Raw genomic sequence first — 14,957 nt, 5'->3', positions numbered from 1 at the left:
CAACTAATTTGCCCGGTACCGACGTTAGACTTACCGGTCTGTAATTGCCAGGATCACCCCTAGAGCCCTTTTTAAATATTGGCGTTACATTAGCTAACTTCCAGTCATTGGGTACTGAAGCCGATTTAAAGGACAGGTTACAAACCTTGGTTAATAGTTCCGCAACTTCACATTTGAGTTCTTTCAGAACTCTTGGGTGAATGCCATCTGGTCCTGGTGACTTGTTAATGTTGAGTTTATCAATTAATTCCAAAACCTCCTCTAGTGACACTTCAATCTGTGACAGTTCCTCAGATTTGTCACCTACAAAAGCCAGCTCAGGTTTGGGAATCTCCCTAACATCCTCAGCCGTGAAGACTGAAGCAAAGAATCCATTTAGTTTCTCCGCAATGACTTTATCATCTTTAAGCGCTCCTTTTGTATTTTCATCGTCAAGGGGCCCCACTGGTTGTTTAGCAGGCTTCCTGCTTCTGATGTACTTAAAAAACATTTTGTTATTACCTTTGGAGTTTTTGGCTAGCCGTTCTTCAAACTCCTCTTTGGCTTTTCTTATTACACTCTTGCACTTAAGTTGGCAGTGTTTGTGCTCCTTTCTATTTGCCTCACTGGGATTTGACTTCCACTTTTTAAAGGAAGTCTTTTATCTCTCACTGCTTCTTTTACATGGTTGTTAAGCCACGGTGGCTCTTTTTAGTTCTTTTACTGTTTTTCTTAATTTGGGGTATACATTGAAGTTGGGCCTCTATTATGGTGTCTTTAAAAGGGCCCATGCAACTTGCAGGGATTTCACTTTAGTCACTGTACCTTTTAACTTTTGTCTAACTAACCCCTCATTTTTGTATAGTTCCCCTTTTGAAATTAAAGGCCACAGTGTTGGGCAGTTGAGATGTTCTTCCCACCACAGGGATGTTGAATGCTATTGTATTATGGTCACTATTTCCAAGCGGTCCTGCTATAGTTACCTCTTGGACCAGCTCCTGCGCTCCACTCAGGATTAAATCTAGAGTCGCCTCTCCCCTTGTGGGTTCCCGTACCAGCTGCTCCATGAAGCAGTCATTTAAAGTATCGAGAAATTTTATCTCTGCATTTCGTCCTGAAGTGAAATGTTCCCAGTCAATATGGGGATAATTGAAATCCCCCACTATTATTGGGTTCTTAATTTTGATAGCCTCTCTAATTTCCCTTAGCATTTCATCATCACTATTACTATCCTGGTCAGGTGGTCGATAATAGATCCCTAATGTTATATTTTTACTAGAGCATGAAATTTCTATCCACAGAGACTCTATGGAACCTGTGGATTCGCCTAAGATTTTTACTTCATTTGAATCTACACTTTCTTTAACATATAGTGCCACTCCTCCCCCTGCACGGCCTGTTCTGTCCTTCCGATATATTTTGTACCCCGGAATGATTGTGTCCCATTGATTGGTCTCAGTCCACCAGGTTTCTGTGATGCCTATTATATCTATATCCTCCTTTATCACAAGGCACTCTAGTTCACCCATCTTATTATTTAGACTTCTAGCATTTGTGTACAAGCACTTTAAAAACTTGTCCCTGTTTATTAGCCTGCCTTTTTCTGATGTGCCAGATTCTTTTTTATGTGATTGTTTATCATCTGATCCGGCCCTTACATTATACTTCTCATTCCTCTGCTCCTGACTATAACCTGGAGATTCTCTATCATCAGACTCTCCCCTAAGAGAAGTCTGTGTCCGATCCACACGCTCCTCTGGACACAGTACTCCAAATGAGGCCTCACCAGTGCTGAGTAGAGGGGAATGATCACATCCCTCGATCTGAGTATCAACTAGTGGTTGATACTCTGGAGGGTAGGGATAGGATACAGAGGGACCTAGACAAATTAGAGGATTGGGCCAAAAGAAATATGATGAGGTTCAACAAGGACAAGTGCAGAGTCCTGCACTTAGGACGGAAGAATCCCATGCACTGTTACAGACTAGGGACTGAATGGCTAGGCAGCAGTTCTGCAGAAAAGGACCTAGGGGTTACGGTGGACGAAAAGCTGAATGAGTCAACAGTGTGCCCTTGTTGCCAAGAAGGCTAATGGCATTTTGGGTTGTATAAGTAGGGGCATTTCCAGCAGATCGAGGGATGTGATCATTCCCCTCTACTCAGCACTGGTGAGGCCTCATTTGGAGTACTGTGTCCAGTTTTGGGCCCAACACTACAAGAAGGATGTGGATATATTGGAGAGAGTCCAGCGGAGGGCAACAAAAATGATTAGGGGTCTGGAGCACATGACTTATGAGGAGAGGCTAAGGGAACTGGGATTGTTTAGTCTGCAGAAGAGAAGAATGAGGGGGGATTTGATAGCTGCTTTCAACTACCTGAAAGGGGGTTCCAAAGAGGATGGATCTAGACTGTTATCAGTGATAGAAGATGACAGAACAAGGAGTAATGGTCTCAAGTTGCAGAGGGGGAGGTTTAGGTTGGACATTAGGAAAAACGTTTTCACTAGTAGGGTGGTGAAGAACTGGAATGGGTTACCTAGGGAGGTGGTGGAATCTCCTTCCTTAGAGGTTTTTAAGGTCAGGCTTGACAAAGCCCTGGCTGGGATGATTTAGTTGGGTTTGGTCCTGCTTTGAGCAGGGGGTTGGACTAGATGACCTCCTGAGGTCCCTTCCAACCCTGAGATTCTATGAGTCTATGATTTGTTGTGCACCAAGGCCCAGGGAACCTGACTGCAGGGGCTTTAGCGAACTGGCCAGAGAGGTGGCTCAGCAATGGAGGTTACCTAGGGGATGGAACAGCCCATTGGTCCCTTGGGCAGGACCCAGGGTGGGAGGGGGGCGGGTGAAGAGGGTGGTAAGCCCCTGCACGGGGAACTGCTGTGGAGCCTGCAGCGTTTGGGCATGAACGGGCTGGAAATTGCTTCCCTCCCCTCCACTCCAGAGATTAGCTGAGGGGTGGAGAGACTTCCTCATGCCAGAACTGCATTGGGCTTTGGCACATGCAGGGCTCGGCTCCTCCTGGCCAGTACCCTGGGCCAGAGGGTCTTGAGCTTTCTTGGGGCCCTGGCCCAGCCAGAGGCAGTGGGGGAAGGAAGGAAGGAGTCTACCGGCTAGCCCGTTGATGAGCTGAGCACTCCGACCAGGCGCTTGTTCTCCGCACAGTGCTGGGAGAGGGACTCACCCTTTTGGGGGGTATATGGAAGAACAACAGGACTGAGGTTGTGAAGGGGCAAAGCAGTGAGAGGGCAGTGAGAGGGGGAGCATGTAAATAGGGGGCAGCAGAGGCAACACATAACCGGCCACTGCCTGGTGCCTGCCCACATGCACCTTGCAGCACACAGCCAGCACTGGCCGGAAATGGGACGGGGACAGGGCCCCGCTGGCTGAGAGTCGGCACACGGTGGGGGCTGCGCTGATGGACCAGCACTGCAGCTTTCCCCCACCACCAGGCTTGCACACCCACCTCTATCATCGGCCACCAGGCTCTACCCCCAACTCACCCCTGGTGGCAGGCGACTGGCAAGAAGGCACCCGGCCAGCAGTAGGACCCACCAGTACTGATGGGAGGGAGACAGAAAATGCAGGACAGTTTGTCCATTTTTAAGAAAAAGTCAGGACTCCTGCAGGAGAGTTTAAATACAGGACTGTCCCTTTAAAAATGGGACATCTGGTCACCCTATTTATAGTTCATTGTAAAGAGGAAATCCATCAGAAGCTGTTGTATCTTGAATCTCAAGTGGCTCCTCCTCAGAATCCTACATGACTTGGAGTGGTCTTGGTTGCTTAGACAAGTTAGACATCTTGTCTAGCTCCCTGAGTTCTGCAACTTGTTCTAGAAGCTTCCGTGTGCATGGTGGATATGTTTTTGAGTCAGTGCTCTCCAGCAGTATGACACAGGAGATTTTTCCTGTTTCTTTCTATGAGTATGACAGATTAAAAGATAAGGGCACACGATCTGCTATATTAGACCACATCTGTGATCCTTCTGGTCCTCTGCTCTCTCAAAGTGACCAATCCCAGATGCTTCAGAGGAAGGGACAGGAAACCCTGTCATGGGCAGTTATGAAATAACAAGCCTGTAATTAAAGTTTCTTACTAAGCCCCATTTTTAGAGCCTGGGCATGCAGATTTTTAGCCCTCTTTTATGATGCATACAATGCACAGTCAATCTGTGGAACTCATTGCCAGGGGATGTTGTGAAGGCCAAAAGTATAACTGGGTTCAAAAAAGCATTAAAGAAGTACCTGGAAGATCAATGGCTATTAGTCAAGATGGTGAAGGATGTAGCCCCATTTTCTGGGTGTCCCTAGCCTTTGACTGCCGGAAGCTGGGAGTGGACAACAAGAGATGGATCACTCGCTGATTGCCTGTTCCGTTCATTCCTGCTGAAGCACCTGGCATTGGCCACTGTTGGAAGACAGGATACTGGGCTAGATGGGCCACTGGTCTGACCCAGTATGGCCGTTTGTATGAGAGGCATTGTTATCTTCCATTCATGCCCAATTGGAGCTCTACAGATGAAAGCAAGAAGACATATATTTGGCATTCCAATCTCACCTCTGCCCCCCCACCCCAACCTTCCTGCTACTGGAAGTTCTGCTCCTTGTCTGCATGGCTCAGATGGTGCACACTACATAGCTATGGAGACAGATGGCACATGCTTTGTGAAAGGCAGTGTATGTAATGGGCTAAGACCCACAAAGGGATCTAGGTGTCTAATTGCCACTTTGGGCTCCAAAGCCCAACACTTAAATCCTCATAACCCGCCTTCAGCTGCTGCCTAACATTATAGCTGCCTAAATTCCCTAGGTGCCTAACTTTCCATTAATAAAGTCCCTATGGTGCCTAAAAATCTGCCAGTGAGCATAGGAACGTAGGACTGGAAAAGACCTCAATAGGTCTTCTGCATTGAGACAGGACTAAGTATTGTCTAGACCAGCGGTTCTTAAACTATGGAGTGCGAGAATGTGTAAAGGGAGGTGCAATCTGTATGCTTTTTTTTTTTTTTAAAGAGATACAGCTGTCAGCTCTGGACAGCTGGGACTTGTGCAAACCCGGGGGTGAAGGGTTAAAGGGGACAGCCAGAGCCACAGCCTGCCCCACTTGGACAGCCAAAGCCCAGGCTGACAGGGAGCTGCAGCCTGCCCTGCTCTGAGAGTGGGAGCCTGGGCTTATGGGCAGCTGCAGCCTACCTCACTCTGACAGCGGGAGCCTGGACTGACAGGAGGAGTCACAGCCACAGCCACACAGGGCCCTACATGACTTATTTCAAATTGGGCTTTGCATGGAGCGGGTCCAGCGATGCACCAAGGCCTGTGTTGGCAAACGCCAGATTGTATTCACCCAAGAGTTCTGAAGGAACTCAGTAATTCTGCAATTTCACATTTAACTGTGGTATGTAACCTATCATTTAAATCAGCTTCTGTACAAAATGACTGGAGGATAGCTAATGTGACACCAATTTTTAAAAAGTGCTCCAAAGGTGATCCCAACAATTACAGGCCAGGAAGTCTGACTTCAGCACCAGGCAAACTGGCTGAAACTATAGTAAATAAAAAAAAAACTGTCAGACATATAGATGAACATAATTTGTTGGGGAAGAGACAACATGGTTTTTGTAAAGGGAAATCATGCCTCACCAATCTACCAGAATTCAGTGAGGAGGGTCAACAAGCATGTGAACAAGGGGGATCCGATGGATATAGTGTAGTTAGATTTTCAGAAAGCCTTTGACAAGATCTCTCACCAAAGGCTCTTAAGCAAAGTAAGCAGTCATGGGATAAGACGGAAGGTGCTCTCATTGATTGATAACCGATTAAAAGACAGGAAACAAAGGGTAGGAATAAATGGTCAGTTTTCAGAATGGAGAGAGGTAAATAGTGGTGTCTTGTACTGGGACCAGAACTATTCAACATATTAATAAATGATCTGGAAAAAGGGGTAAACAGTGAGGTGACAAAATTTTCAGATGATACAAAACTACTCAAGATAGTTAAGGCCCAGGCAGACTGCAAAGAGCTACAAAAGGATCTCTCAGAACTGGGCAACTGGGCAACAAAATGGCAGATGAAATTCAATGTTGCTAAATGCAAAGTAAAGCACATTGGAAAACATAATCCTAACTATACATATAAAATGATGGGGTCTAAATTAGCTGTTCACACTCAAGAAAGAGATCTTAGAGTCATTGTGGATAGTTCTTTGAAAACGTCCACTCAGTGTGCAGTGGCAGTAAAAAATGGGAACAGAATGTTGGGAATTATTAAGAAAGGGATAGATAATAAGACAGAAAATATCATGCTGCCGCTATATAAATCCATGTAACACCCACATGTTGAATATTGCATGCCGATGTGATCGCTCCATCTCAAAAAAGATATATTGGAATTGGAAAAGGTTCAGTAAAAGGCAACAAAAATGATTAGGGGCATGGAATGGCTTCCATATGAGGAGAGATTAATAAGACAGGGACTTTTTGGCTTGGAAAAGAGACGACTAAGGGGGGATATGATTGAGGTCTATAAACTCATGACTGGTGTGGAGAAAGTAAATAAGGAAGTGTTATTTACTCCTCATTACACAAGAACTAGGGGTCACCAAATGAAATTAATAGGCAGCGGGTTTAAAACAAATAAAAGGAAGTAATTTCTTCACACAACACACAGTCAACCTGTGGAACTCTTTGCCAGAGGATGTTGTAAAGGCCAAGATTATAACAGGGTTCAAAAAAGAACTAGATACATTCATGGAGGATAGGTCCATCTATGGCTATTAGCCAGGATGGGCAGGGATGGTGTCCCTACCTTCTGTTTGCCAGAAGCTGGGAATGGGTGACAGGCAATGGATCACTTGTTCTGTTCATTCCCTCTGGGGCATCTAGCATTGGCCACTGTCAGAAGACAGGATACTGGGCTAGATGGACCTTTGGTCTGACCCAGTATGGGCATTCTTATGACAGTATGCAGCCCTGTAAGCTAGAGTATCTTGTTTCAAGATGCCGGTGTATCTTAGTATCTAAACTCATAGAGTTTTTTCAGAGGAAGCTCAATGAGTTAACAGGACAAAAAAAAGTTGTTGAAGTGTACAGCACTGTTAATGTGAAGGCTACTGAGACTTCTTTCTGTGTGGCTTTGTGCGTTGCCCAAGCTGGTAAGCCGCACAATATAGGTGAGAAACTACTACTTCCAGCTGAAAAGGCTATGTGTGTGGTGATGATAGGAGAGAAAGCAGCATCACAGCTGGATGTAATTCCACTTTCTAATGACACAATTACATGCCATATTGCAGAGATGGCCACTCATGTAAAAGAGCAGCTTCTAGAAAATGTTCATCAGAGCCCATATTATTCAATTCCAATAGATGAGTCTACCGATATATCAAATGCTGTACAGCTACTGGTGTACATTCATTTTGTTACATTAACAGAATTAAAAGAGGAATTTCTGTTTTGCCATCCACTTCCAACATGAGTAACTGATTAAGAGCTTTTAAAACTATTAAATAATTTTGTCCAAGACATAGGCCTTGATTGGGTATGTTGTTTTGGAATTTGCATAGATGGAGCATGGTCTGTGACAGGACAACATAGTGGGCTTGTGACAAGGGTACAAGAAGTGGTCCCTACAGCAGTGGTCCCCAAACTGTGGGGCATTCCCCCCTAGGGAAGAATGGAGGAACATTTGGGGGGGTGCATGGGGGGGGCGCATGGGGGGGCCCTGGGCTGCCCCCATGGGAGGCAGGAGAGAGCGCCACCCAGACCCACTCTACCCCCAGCCCAGCCTCACCCCAGCCTCAGCTCTGCTCTGTCCAGCTCTAGCCTCATCCCCAGCTCCACGCTGCCCCTGCTCTTCCCTGGCCCAGCTCTACCCTGCATTGTTCCACAGTGTGTGTTTTATGTGGATCCTGGCTATGATTTTTCCCTCAAGTCTGCACAAAATAAAATAATTAAGAACAAGACTTTTTTAAAGGCAAGCTATTTTGAGGGGATTGTATATCTGGAATTCCTGGATCAAATGTCCCCAAATTTGTACCACATACCCTACTCTAGGCCTTCAGTTGGCCCACTGACTTTAAAGCCAACCTGACCCTTTCTGTACATTTTAGAGCACTTTGAAAAATCAGCTTCACACTGAATTTGTTACTTAACTATGATGGAAGTAGCGTGTCGGCCTCTGATCTAACTCTGTTCTCTCTAACATCTGACACAGTCCTCAGTCTAGACCACATCTCTCTTGTCTCTTACTCTGCCTGGTTTTCAAGTTATATTTATTTTTCATACAGGCTTTTCTTTGTTGGTCATCACTATAACGTCTGAATGTCTTAAAAAAAAGTGGATTTAGCTTCACAGCACCTATGTGAATTAGGGAGGTTACATCACGAGTTTTTAGAAATGGCAACTGATTTTGGATGCCACAATTTGTATGTCCAAGTTAAGATAATTGGGGTCTGATGGTTGAGCATCCAAAGCTCCACAGAGTTCAATTGTAGTTGCAAATACTCAGACTTCTGAAAATCCGGACCATGTGATCTCAGATTGGGCACCCAAAAATGGAGGTAACTCAGATCAGTGGTCACTTGAAAATTTGTATATGACTTGCCCTAAGTCACCCATGGAGTCTGTGGTAGAGCTGGGAATTGAACACAGATCTGCCAGATCTTGAGCCAGTGTCTTAATCATGTGATCTTCATTCCTCTCCTGAAATTGTTTCCAATTAGCATTTAAAACTTCTCTCAAACCACTGGCTGTTAGGACCAACTGGAATCCTATGCAGCTAATTCTGCTTGCTTTTATTCTCCCCTCTGTTTGATTGTAAGGAATGTAATACAATTTCCAGAGTAATAGTGATTATTCACCATTCCAACTCTAGTCAAAATTGTTTATTTGTAATGCTCTAGAGCTCCGAGTTCCAGCCATGAACCAGGACCCCCATTGTGCTAGGCCCTATACAAACACAGAACAAAATAAATGTCTCTGCCCCTATGGAGGTCATATCCTGGGCCCATAACTTCAGTGCAAAGTGTTCATAGAAAAACTGCCTGCTGCTGTTAAGTATTGAATGTTGTTTTTGCTGCGGTAATGCTGTCTAGGCCGCTAAGCTGTTACAACTGCTCAGTGCCTCTTTTCTTGGAGCTCCAGTGTTATCAGCACTAGCAGATAATGCAGCCTACTGATTTAGCAAATTTTGATGTTATTCACAGAGAAAGGCATCGTTTGGTGATAGAGGCACTCGGACAGGTTTATTGCCCTCAAGGCACAGTACTAGCATCCCATAGGAGCTCCAGGTACACTAACACATGAGTGTCCAGCGGCAAGGAATGGCTCAATCTGCTGCGGGAATTTCTGCTGTCTCCTCAATTATGCAGAGGGTTAAGGCAAGGTACCCTGACATTTATACACTGAAACAACTGGGATAAACAACTTACATATCACGTTACATGTTTCAGGACATCTGTTTGTTACCTCCCCTTGTACCTTGTTCCTGAGGTCTTGGACAAAACATCCTTATTTATTATTCTGTTAAAATATCTTATCTTTTACTGTGTTGGGAGGTATCTGTACTAACCTCCTGGAATGTATTTACATGAATATCTAGTGCCTAGTGCTTCTTGGGAGTGCTTATGTTTTAACGATGCTAGCAGCAACTTTGCCAAGTTTATGTACCAGACAGTGAACTTGTAAGCATCTGCTTTAATACATGACCTGACCTTGGTTCATGGCAAGGCCTGACTTTGGTTCACAGCCTCTGATTCAGGCCTCAGATCTTGCACCAGGCTCTGTGCTCTAGGCTTTTTCTCTACTACACCTCTTCAGAAGTGTACCATAACACTATAAATCAACTGTCCAGAAATAACAATCTGCCATAGTTGTGGAGTGAGCCTTTCATCTGAGAAATACTATTTACAATTAAGAAAAATTGTCTATTTTCATTTGACCTGATCTGCCAATTTGAGATTTTTAAAAAAATACTATTTAATCTAAAATCCCCTGGAGTCTACACCCAGCATTTATATTGGATTATATAAACCAAACAGTTCTCTGTTTGCTTTTTAAAGAAAGTATTGATTCTGAGGAGAGAGAAGAAAATGTTATTTTTTTTCTGCAGGCTTTTTGTGCACTCTGTGTTCTGAAACCTAGTCTAACTCATCTGGCCCTCACTGCAAGATGAGTCAATCAGGGTCTAAGTACACCATAAAACAGGGCCCCCATGGCCTATCTTATACTGTGATCATACCCCTTACTTAGAAGAGCAGTAGCAAAGGGTGCACCTCCTCTTCCAGAGAGGTGGGAAGGGGCATAGTGTCCTCTTCTCCCCAAATCCTCAAAATGGCAGCAGAGCCTCTTCCCTTTGGGAGCAGCAAGGGAGCCCCTTGTCTCAGGCAGGGGTGACAGTAGGGGTCCCTCCAGTACTTACTTTAGGAGGTAGAGTGTATCTCATTGGCTGGATGCATTGAGCCTGTTGCAATCCTGCAGCATGAGTCCTCTGATGGGTTGACGTGGACAGGGGACCTTGGAGCAGTGGGCCTTAGAGTTAACAGCCCATTATGATGTCTAGTGCAGCTAGTCTCTCTCAGAGCTGTTGCTGTCTGCAGACTATAGACAGACGTCACCACACTGAGTATATTCAGGTCCATTTTCAAGCTTTTCTTCACAGCCATGAGGGCTAGAAACTTACTTTCATTTTACTCCTTCTGAAGTAATCACAGGTGTGGGAATTGGGGCTCTAGGCATTGGCTTTCAGTGCCTGTGCCTTGCTCTGGCCTGCTCACAGTTGGAAGGGTTGTTACCAAGAAATACTTTTTAGTAAAGTAAGCAAGTATTCAGATAGTTTCCTTCTTCCTGGATTGGGGTTCAGGGTTCAACTCTAATAATATGTAACAGTCTCTTCCTCTGTCCTTTCATTTATTTTAACAAGAGAGACTGCTCCCCAAACGGGATCCTCAATTGCAGACTTCAGGGATAAATGAGAATGTAGTTTTCCTTCGATTGTCAGTCATTTGGTTTGAGAGTACCTTTTTCTTGGCCTCAGGTAGCCCTGGAAGCATTGCGTTCTGGGTCTGGAGGTCCAAGTGGGTGACCTTTCCAGCTCCTGTGGGTCAGATACCTGAAAGAATCCACCTTTTTTCTGATAAACTCCAGAGAGCAAGATAACAGTTCTACCATGAGTCTCTGCCATCTTGGCACTAGGATTTGGTCCTGTATGGTAGTGGCCCTAGTCACCAGCTGGAGATAGACAGTTGGGTTAGGTTTCTGTCCCTTTCTTTGGGGCTCTGTTTGTCTTCACAAACAAACAAAGAAAAGTGTTCAGAAAGTAACACAACAGTCTGGTTAGGGGTTCAGACTGAGGTCCTCTGGCCTCTTGTACGCACCAGCCATGTGGACAATATAAAGGAGAACTCAGCACTATGAAGGAAGGGGGAAGCCAGGAGAGAGGAGGCAGCTGGCCTGCCCTGTGTAGCCCCCTGGGTTGGAAAGGGCCCTAACTAGTTGATATTGGAGGCTTGGAGGCTGTCTCCCCAAAAAAGGCTGGCCATGCAGGAGGGCAAATGCCACAGATGCATAGGTCACCTCCCTTTGGAGGCGCACCAGCCTGCTGCCTTTGGAGCACCAGAAAAGAAGCATCCTAGAAGTGTGTGGGGTGGGGGGACTGGTGCCTGGACCATGTCCCCACCAGCATCCCACCCTGAGGCCCCCTCTGCTTGCTTCTCTCTGCCTCTTCCCCTTATGGCCCCCTGCCTGCTGCTTGCTTCTCTCTGCTGTGGAGAGGAGTGAGTGAGTGGCCAGTGGGTGGGTAGGCCTCGGGCGAAGAGGCAGTGAGGAGCACGCGGTGGGCCGGGGGGTGTTTCTCGGAGAGGAGCGAGCAGCCCTCAGGGGAAGAGGTGGGACGGAGCGGGCAGGGCGGCCTTGGGGAAGAGGGTGGAGAGGAGCAAGCTGCCGGGTGTTCTCGGGGGAAGAGGCAGATAGGAGTGAGTGGCAGGTGGGGAGCCTCAGGGGAGGAGGAGGAGAGGAGTGAGCTGAAGGGTGGGGGAGACTTTGGGGAGGGGGTGGAGGGGAGTGAGCAGGCCTCAGGAAGAGGCAAAGAGGAGCAAGCAGCGGCCGGAACTTGGGGGAGGGGGCGGAGCAGGGGCTGGAAGAGATGGAGTAAGGGTGGGACTTTGGGGAATGAGGGGGATTGCGGGCAAGGCCACAGTCCAGGTGCCAGTGGGCCCCCCCCCCCCCATTTTTAGGGAGATTTTGGCACTCGCATGGACCTCCCCAAATGGAAAACTCACACGTCACCTATGATTGTCCAGGTGATAATGAGGGCCAGTTATGAGGTGCTGTATCAGCTGATTCCCAGAACATAAGAATGGCTATACTGGGTCAGACCAAAGGTCTATCTAGCCCAGTATCATATCTTCTGACAGTGGCCAATGCCATGTGCCCCAGAGGGAATGAATAGAACAGGTAATCATTAAGCGATCCATCCCATTGCCCATTCCCAGCTTCTGGCAAACAGAGGCTAAGGACACCATCCCTGCCCATCCTGACTAATATTGATGGACCTATCCTCCATGAATTTATCTAGTTCTTTTTTGAACCCTGTTTTAGTCCTGACCTTCACAACACAGCACCTGTCAGGTTACTTTCTGGGGCAGGATCAGCTGTTTCCTGTCTTCTCCTGCCCCAGCTGTTCAAGGGGAAAATCACCCTGTTACAGGTTTGTACTTTAAACTTATAGTGGCGGTCATGGGTATGAAAAGACCACACCCCTAATCAATATAGCTGTGCCAACCCCCAACTCCCCTGCCCCCCACCCCTCATAGATGCAACTATACAGACAGAACAGTACTTCTGTCAGCATAACTAGTGTCGTTCTGGAGGTGGTGTACCTACACCAGCAGAAAAATGTCTGTTGGTGTTGGCTGCATCTACTCTAGCGGGGATTGATTCCCTAGCCTAGCAATATTTGTAGATCAGATCCACTTGTAATTCAGTAGGGGGGCTCGGGCCCATCCGACTCCACCAGGCCCCAATCCAGGGACCTAACAGTGATGTAGCGGCTTGCTGACTCAGTGGGGGGCAGGGGGTCCTACCAAAACACGCTGAGTTTCCCCAGGCAGCAGGTACCACTCTGCCACCCTCCCTGGGTCACTTCCTACCAGAGTCTGTGTTGGAGTTTGCCATGAGACGTTGGGTTCTCTGTGTTTGGCAGGTCCAGTCATCTCTAGGATCTCCTCCAGTCGCCGGAGTGCAGGCAGGCCGCGAACAGCTTCAATGCCCAACATAGTCAGAGGCTGTGGCTGGCCCTCCACAGGAGCTTCTCAGGCAGGTCCTTCCCCTGCAGCCTCCAGCCCAGAATGAGCTGGTCTCTCTCCCTTTATACTACTAGAGCACTTGGAGCATGCCCAGACTTGCCAGGGAGGCGGGACTTCCGCTGTAAATACCTGGGGCTTAACCCTGTCTGAGCTAGTGCGGGGTAAGTGGACCCCATCACAGAGTATGAACTTTTTTTTAAAAAGGCTAAATTAGAATGGTGCTAACACCCGAGCATACCTGTCGGCAGTTCAGAGCCCTACGGCAGAAACCAGACGTGGCATTTTCCCAACACACTTCCCACATTGTAACAAATTGGAATGCCTGGATATCAGGAGCAAATGTTAAATCTCTAGAAGATCTGTCTCTGCTCATGCAAGTGGAGTAGTTCTTAGAGGGTGTTCCTGAAGAAATAGAACGATACATCCTAGATGGGAAGCCCAAAACTGTAATCAAGGTAGGGGAGATTGGAACCAAATGGGTGGAGGTGGCGGAAAAGAAGAAAGCTAGTAGCATTTGGAGCGGATATTAGAAGGGGCAACCCAAGACAACACCCTAGCACTGGGGAGAGCCCAAGGCCCCACCTACTACCCCAAGGAAAACTGCAGACATCTTATCGTCCCACCACACCAGTCTCCAGCAACCCACCTCGCCCCAGTGACCAGTCAGCGGGACGATGTGTTAAATGTAACGAGCTGGGGCATGTGAAGGCCAGCTGCCCCAAGAACCCCAACAGTTTGCAGTTCATTGCATGGGGGTCACACCAACGGTCCTTAGGCCCAGATGCCTTCCAGATACCCTCAGAGCGAAGAGAAACTGTGAGTGTGGCTGGGAAGAAGGTTACTGTGTGGAGGGACACTGGAGCACAGGTGTCAACTATCCACCAATATTTAGTGGACCCCAAATTCATCAACCCAGAGGCCCACGTGACAATTCAACCCTTCAAGTCAAACTCTTTTAACTTGCCTACAGCCATCACTGAGAACAGCGATAAATCGACCCCTGCTGGATCGATCACTGCCCACCATCACTGAGAACAGCTTAACTCTATCCTCTTCAGGTAGTTGAAGGCTGCTATCAAATCCCCCCCACTCTTCTGCAGACTAAATAATCCCAGTTCCATCAGCCTCTCCTCATAAGTTATGTGCCCAGCCCCCTAATAATTTTAACTGCCCTCTGCTGGACTCTCTCCAATTTGTCCACATCCTTTCTGTAGTGGGGGTCCCAAAACTGGACGCGATACTCCAGATGTGGCCTCACCAGTGCCGAACAGAGGGGAATAATCACTTCCCTCGATCTGTTGGCAACGCTCCTACTAATGCAGCCCAATATGCTGTTAGCCTTCTTGGCAACAAGGGCACACTGTTGAATCATATCCAGCTTCTTGTCCACTGTAATCCCCTGGTCCTTTTCTGCAGAACTGCCATTTAGCCAGTGGGTCTCCAGCCCCATGGCCAGATTCACTGCTATGCTCTACGGCCTTGATCCAGCAAAACACACAAACACATGCTTAAAAAGTATGTGCTTATGTGCTTTGCTGAACTGAGGCCTAGCTGCTTTGCACAGCTCTAATAAGACAAAACAGTCATATACCCTGTTTAACTGGCCCATTACGGTTGCTTTGTGTCTCTGGAGCAGCGCAAAGGTGAGCATGCTGCTGATTGTGGCCCATTGATTGTGTACTA

The 14,957-nt window shown here is 47.0% G+C and overlaps 1 protein-coding gene across 1 annotated transcript in view; it reads left to right on the top strand.

Moving 5' to 3' along the window:
• The window catches only part of LOC120409243 (protein bassoon-like), a 102,524-nt gene extending 93,206 nt beyond the window's left edge, over nt 1–9,318 (top strand). Inside the window, exon 3 of the mRNA XM_039546972.1 lies at nt 9,177–9,318. Within this exon, the coding sequence (XP_039402906.1) occupies nt 9,177–9,251 (75 nt within the window). The 3' untranslated portion in view covers nt 9,252–9,318. The remainder of the gene's footprint in view (nt 1–9,176) is intronic.
• The last annotated feature ends 5,639 nt before the right edge of the window (nt 9,319–14,957 follow it).

Source organism: Mauremys reevesii, linkage group 7, assembly GCF_016161935.1.
Source record: "Mauremys reevesii isolate NIE-2019 linkage group 7, ASM1616193v1, whole genome shotgun sequence".
In the NCBI taxonomy this organism is placed as follows: Eukaryota; Metazoa; Chordata; order Testudines; family Geoemydidae; genus Mauremys; species Mauremys reevesii.
This window is presented reverse-complemented; position numbering and strand designations above follow the sequence as displayed.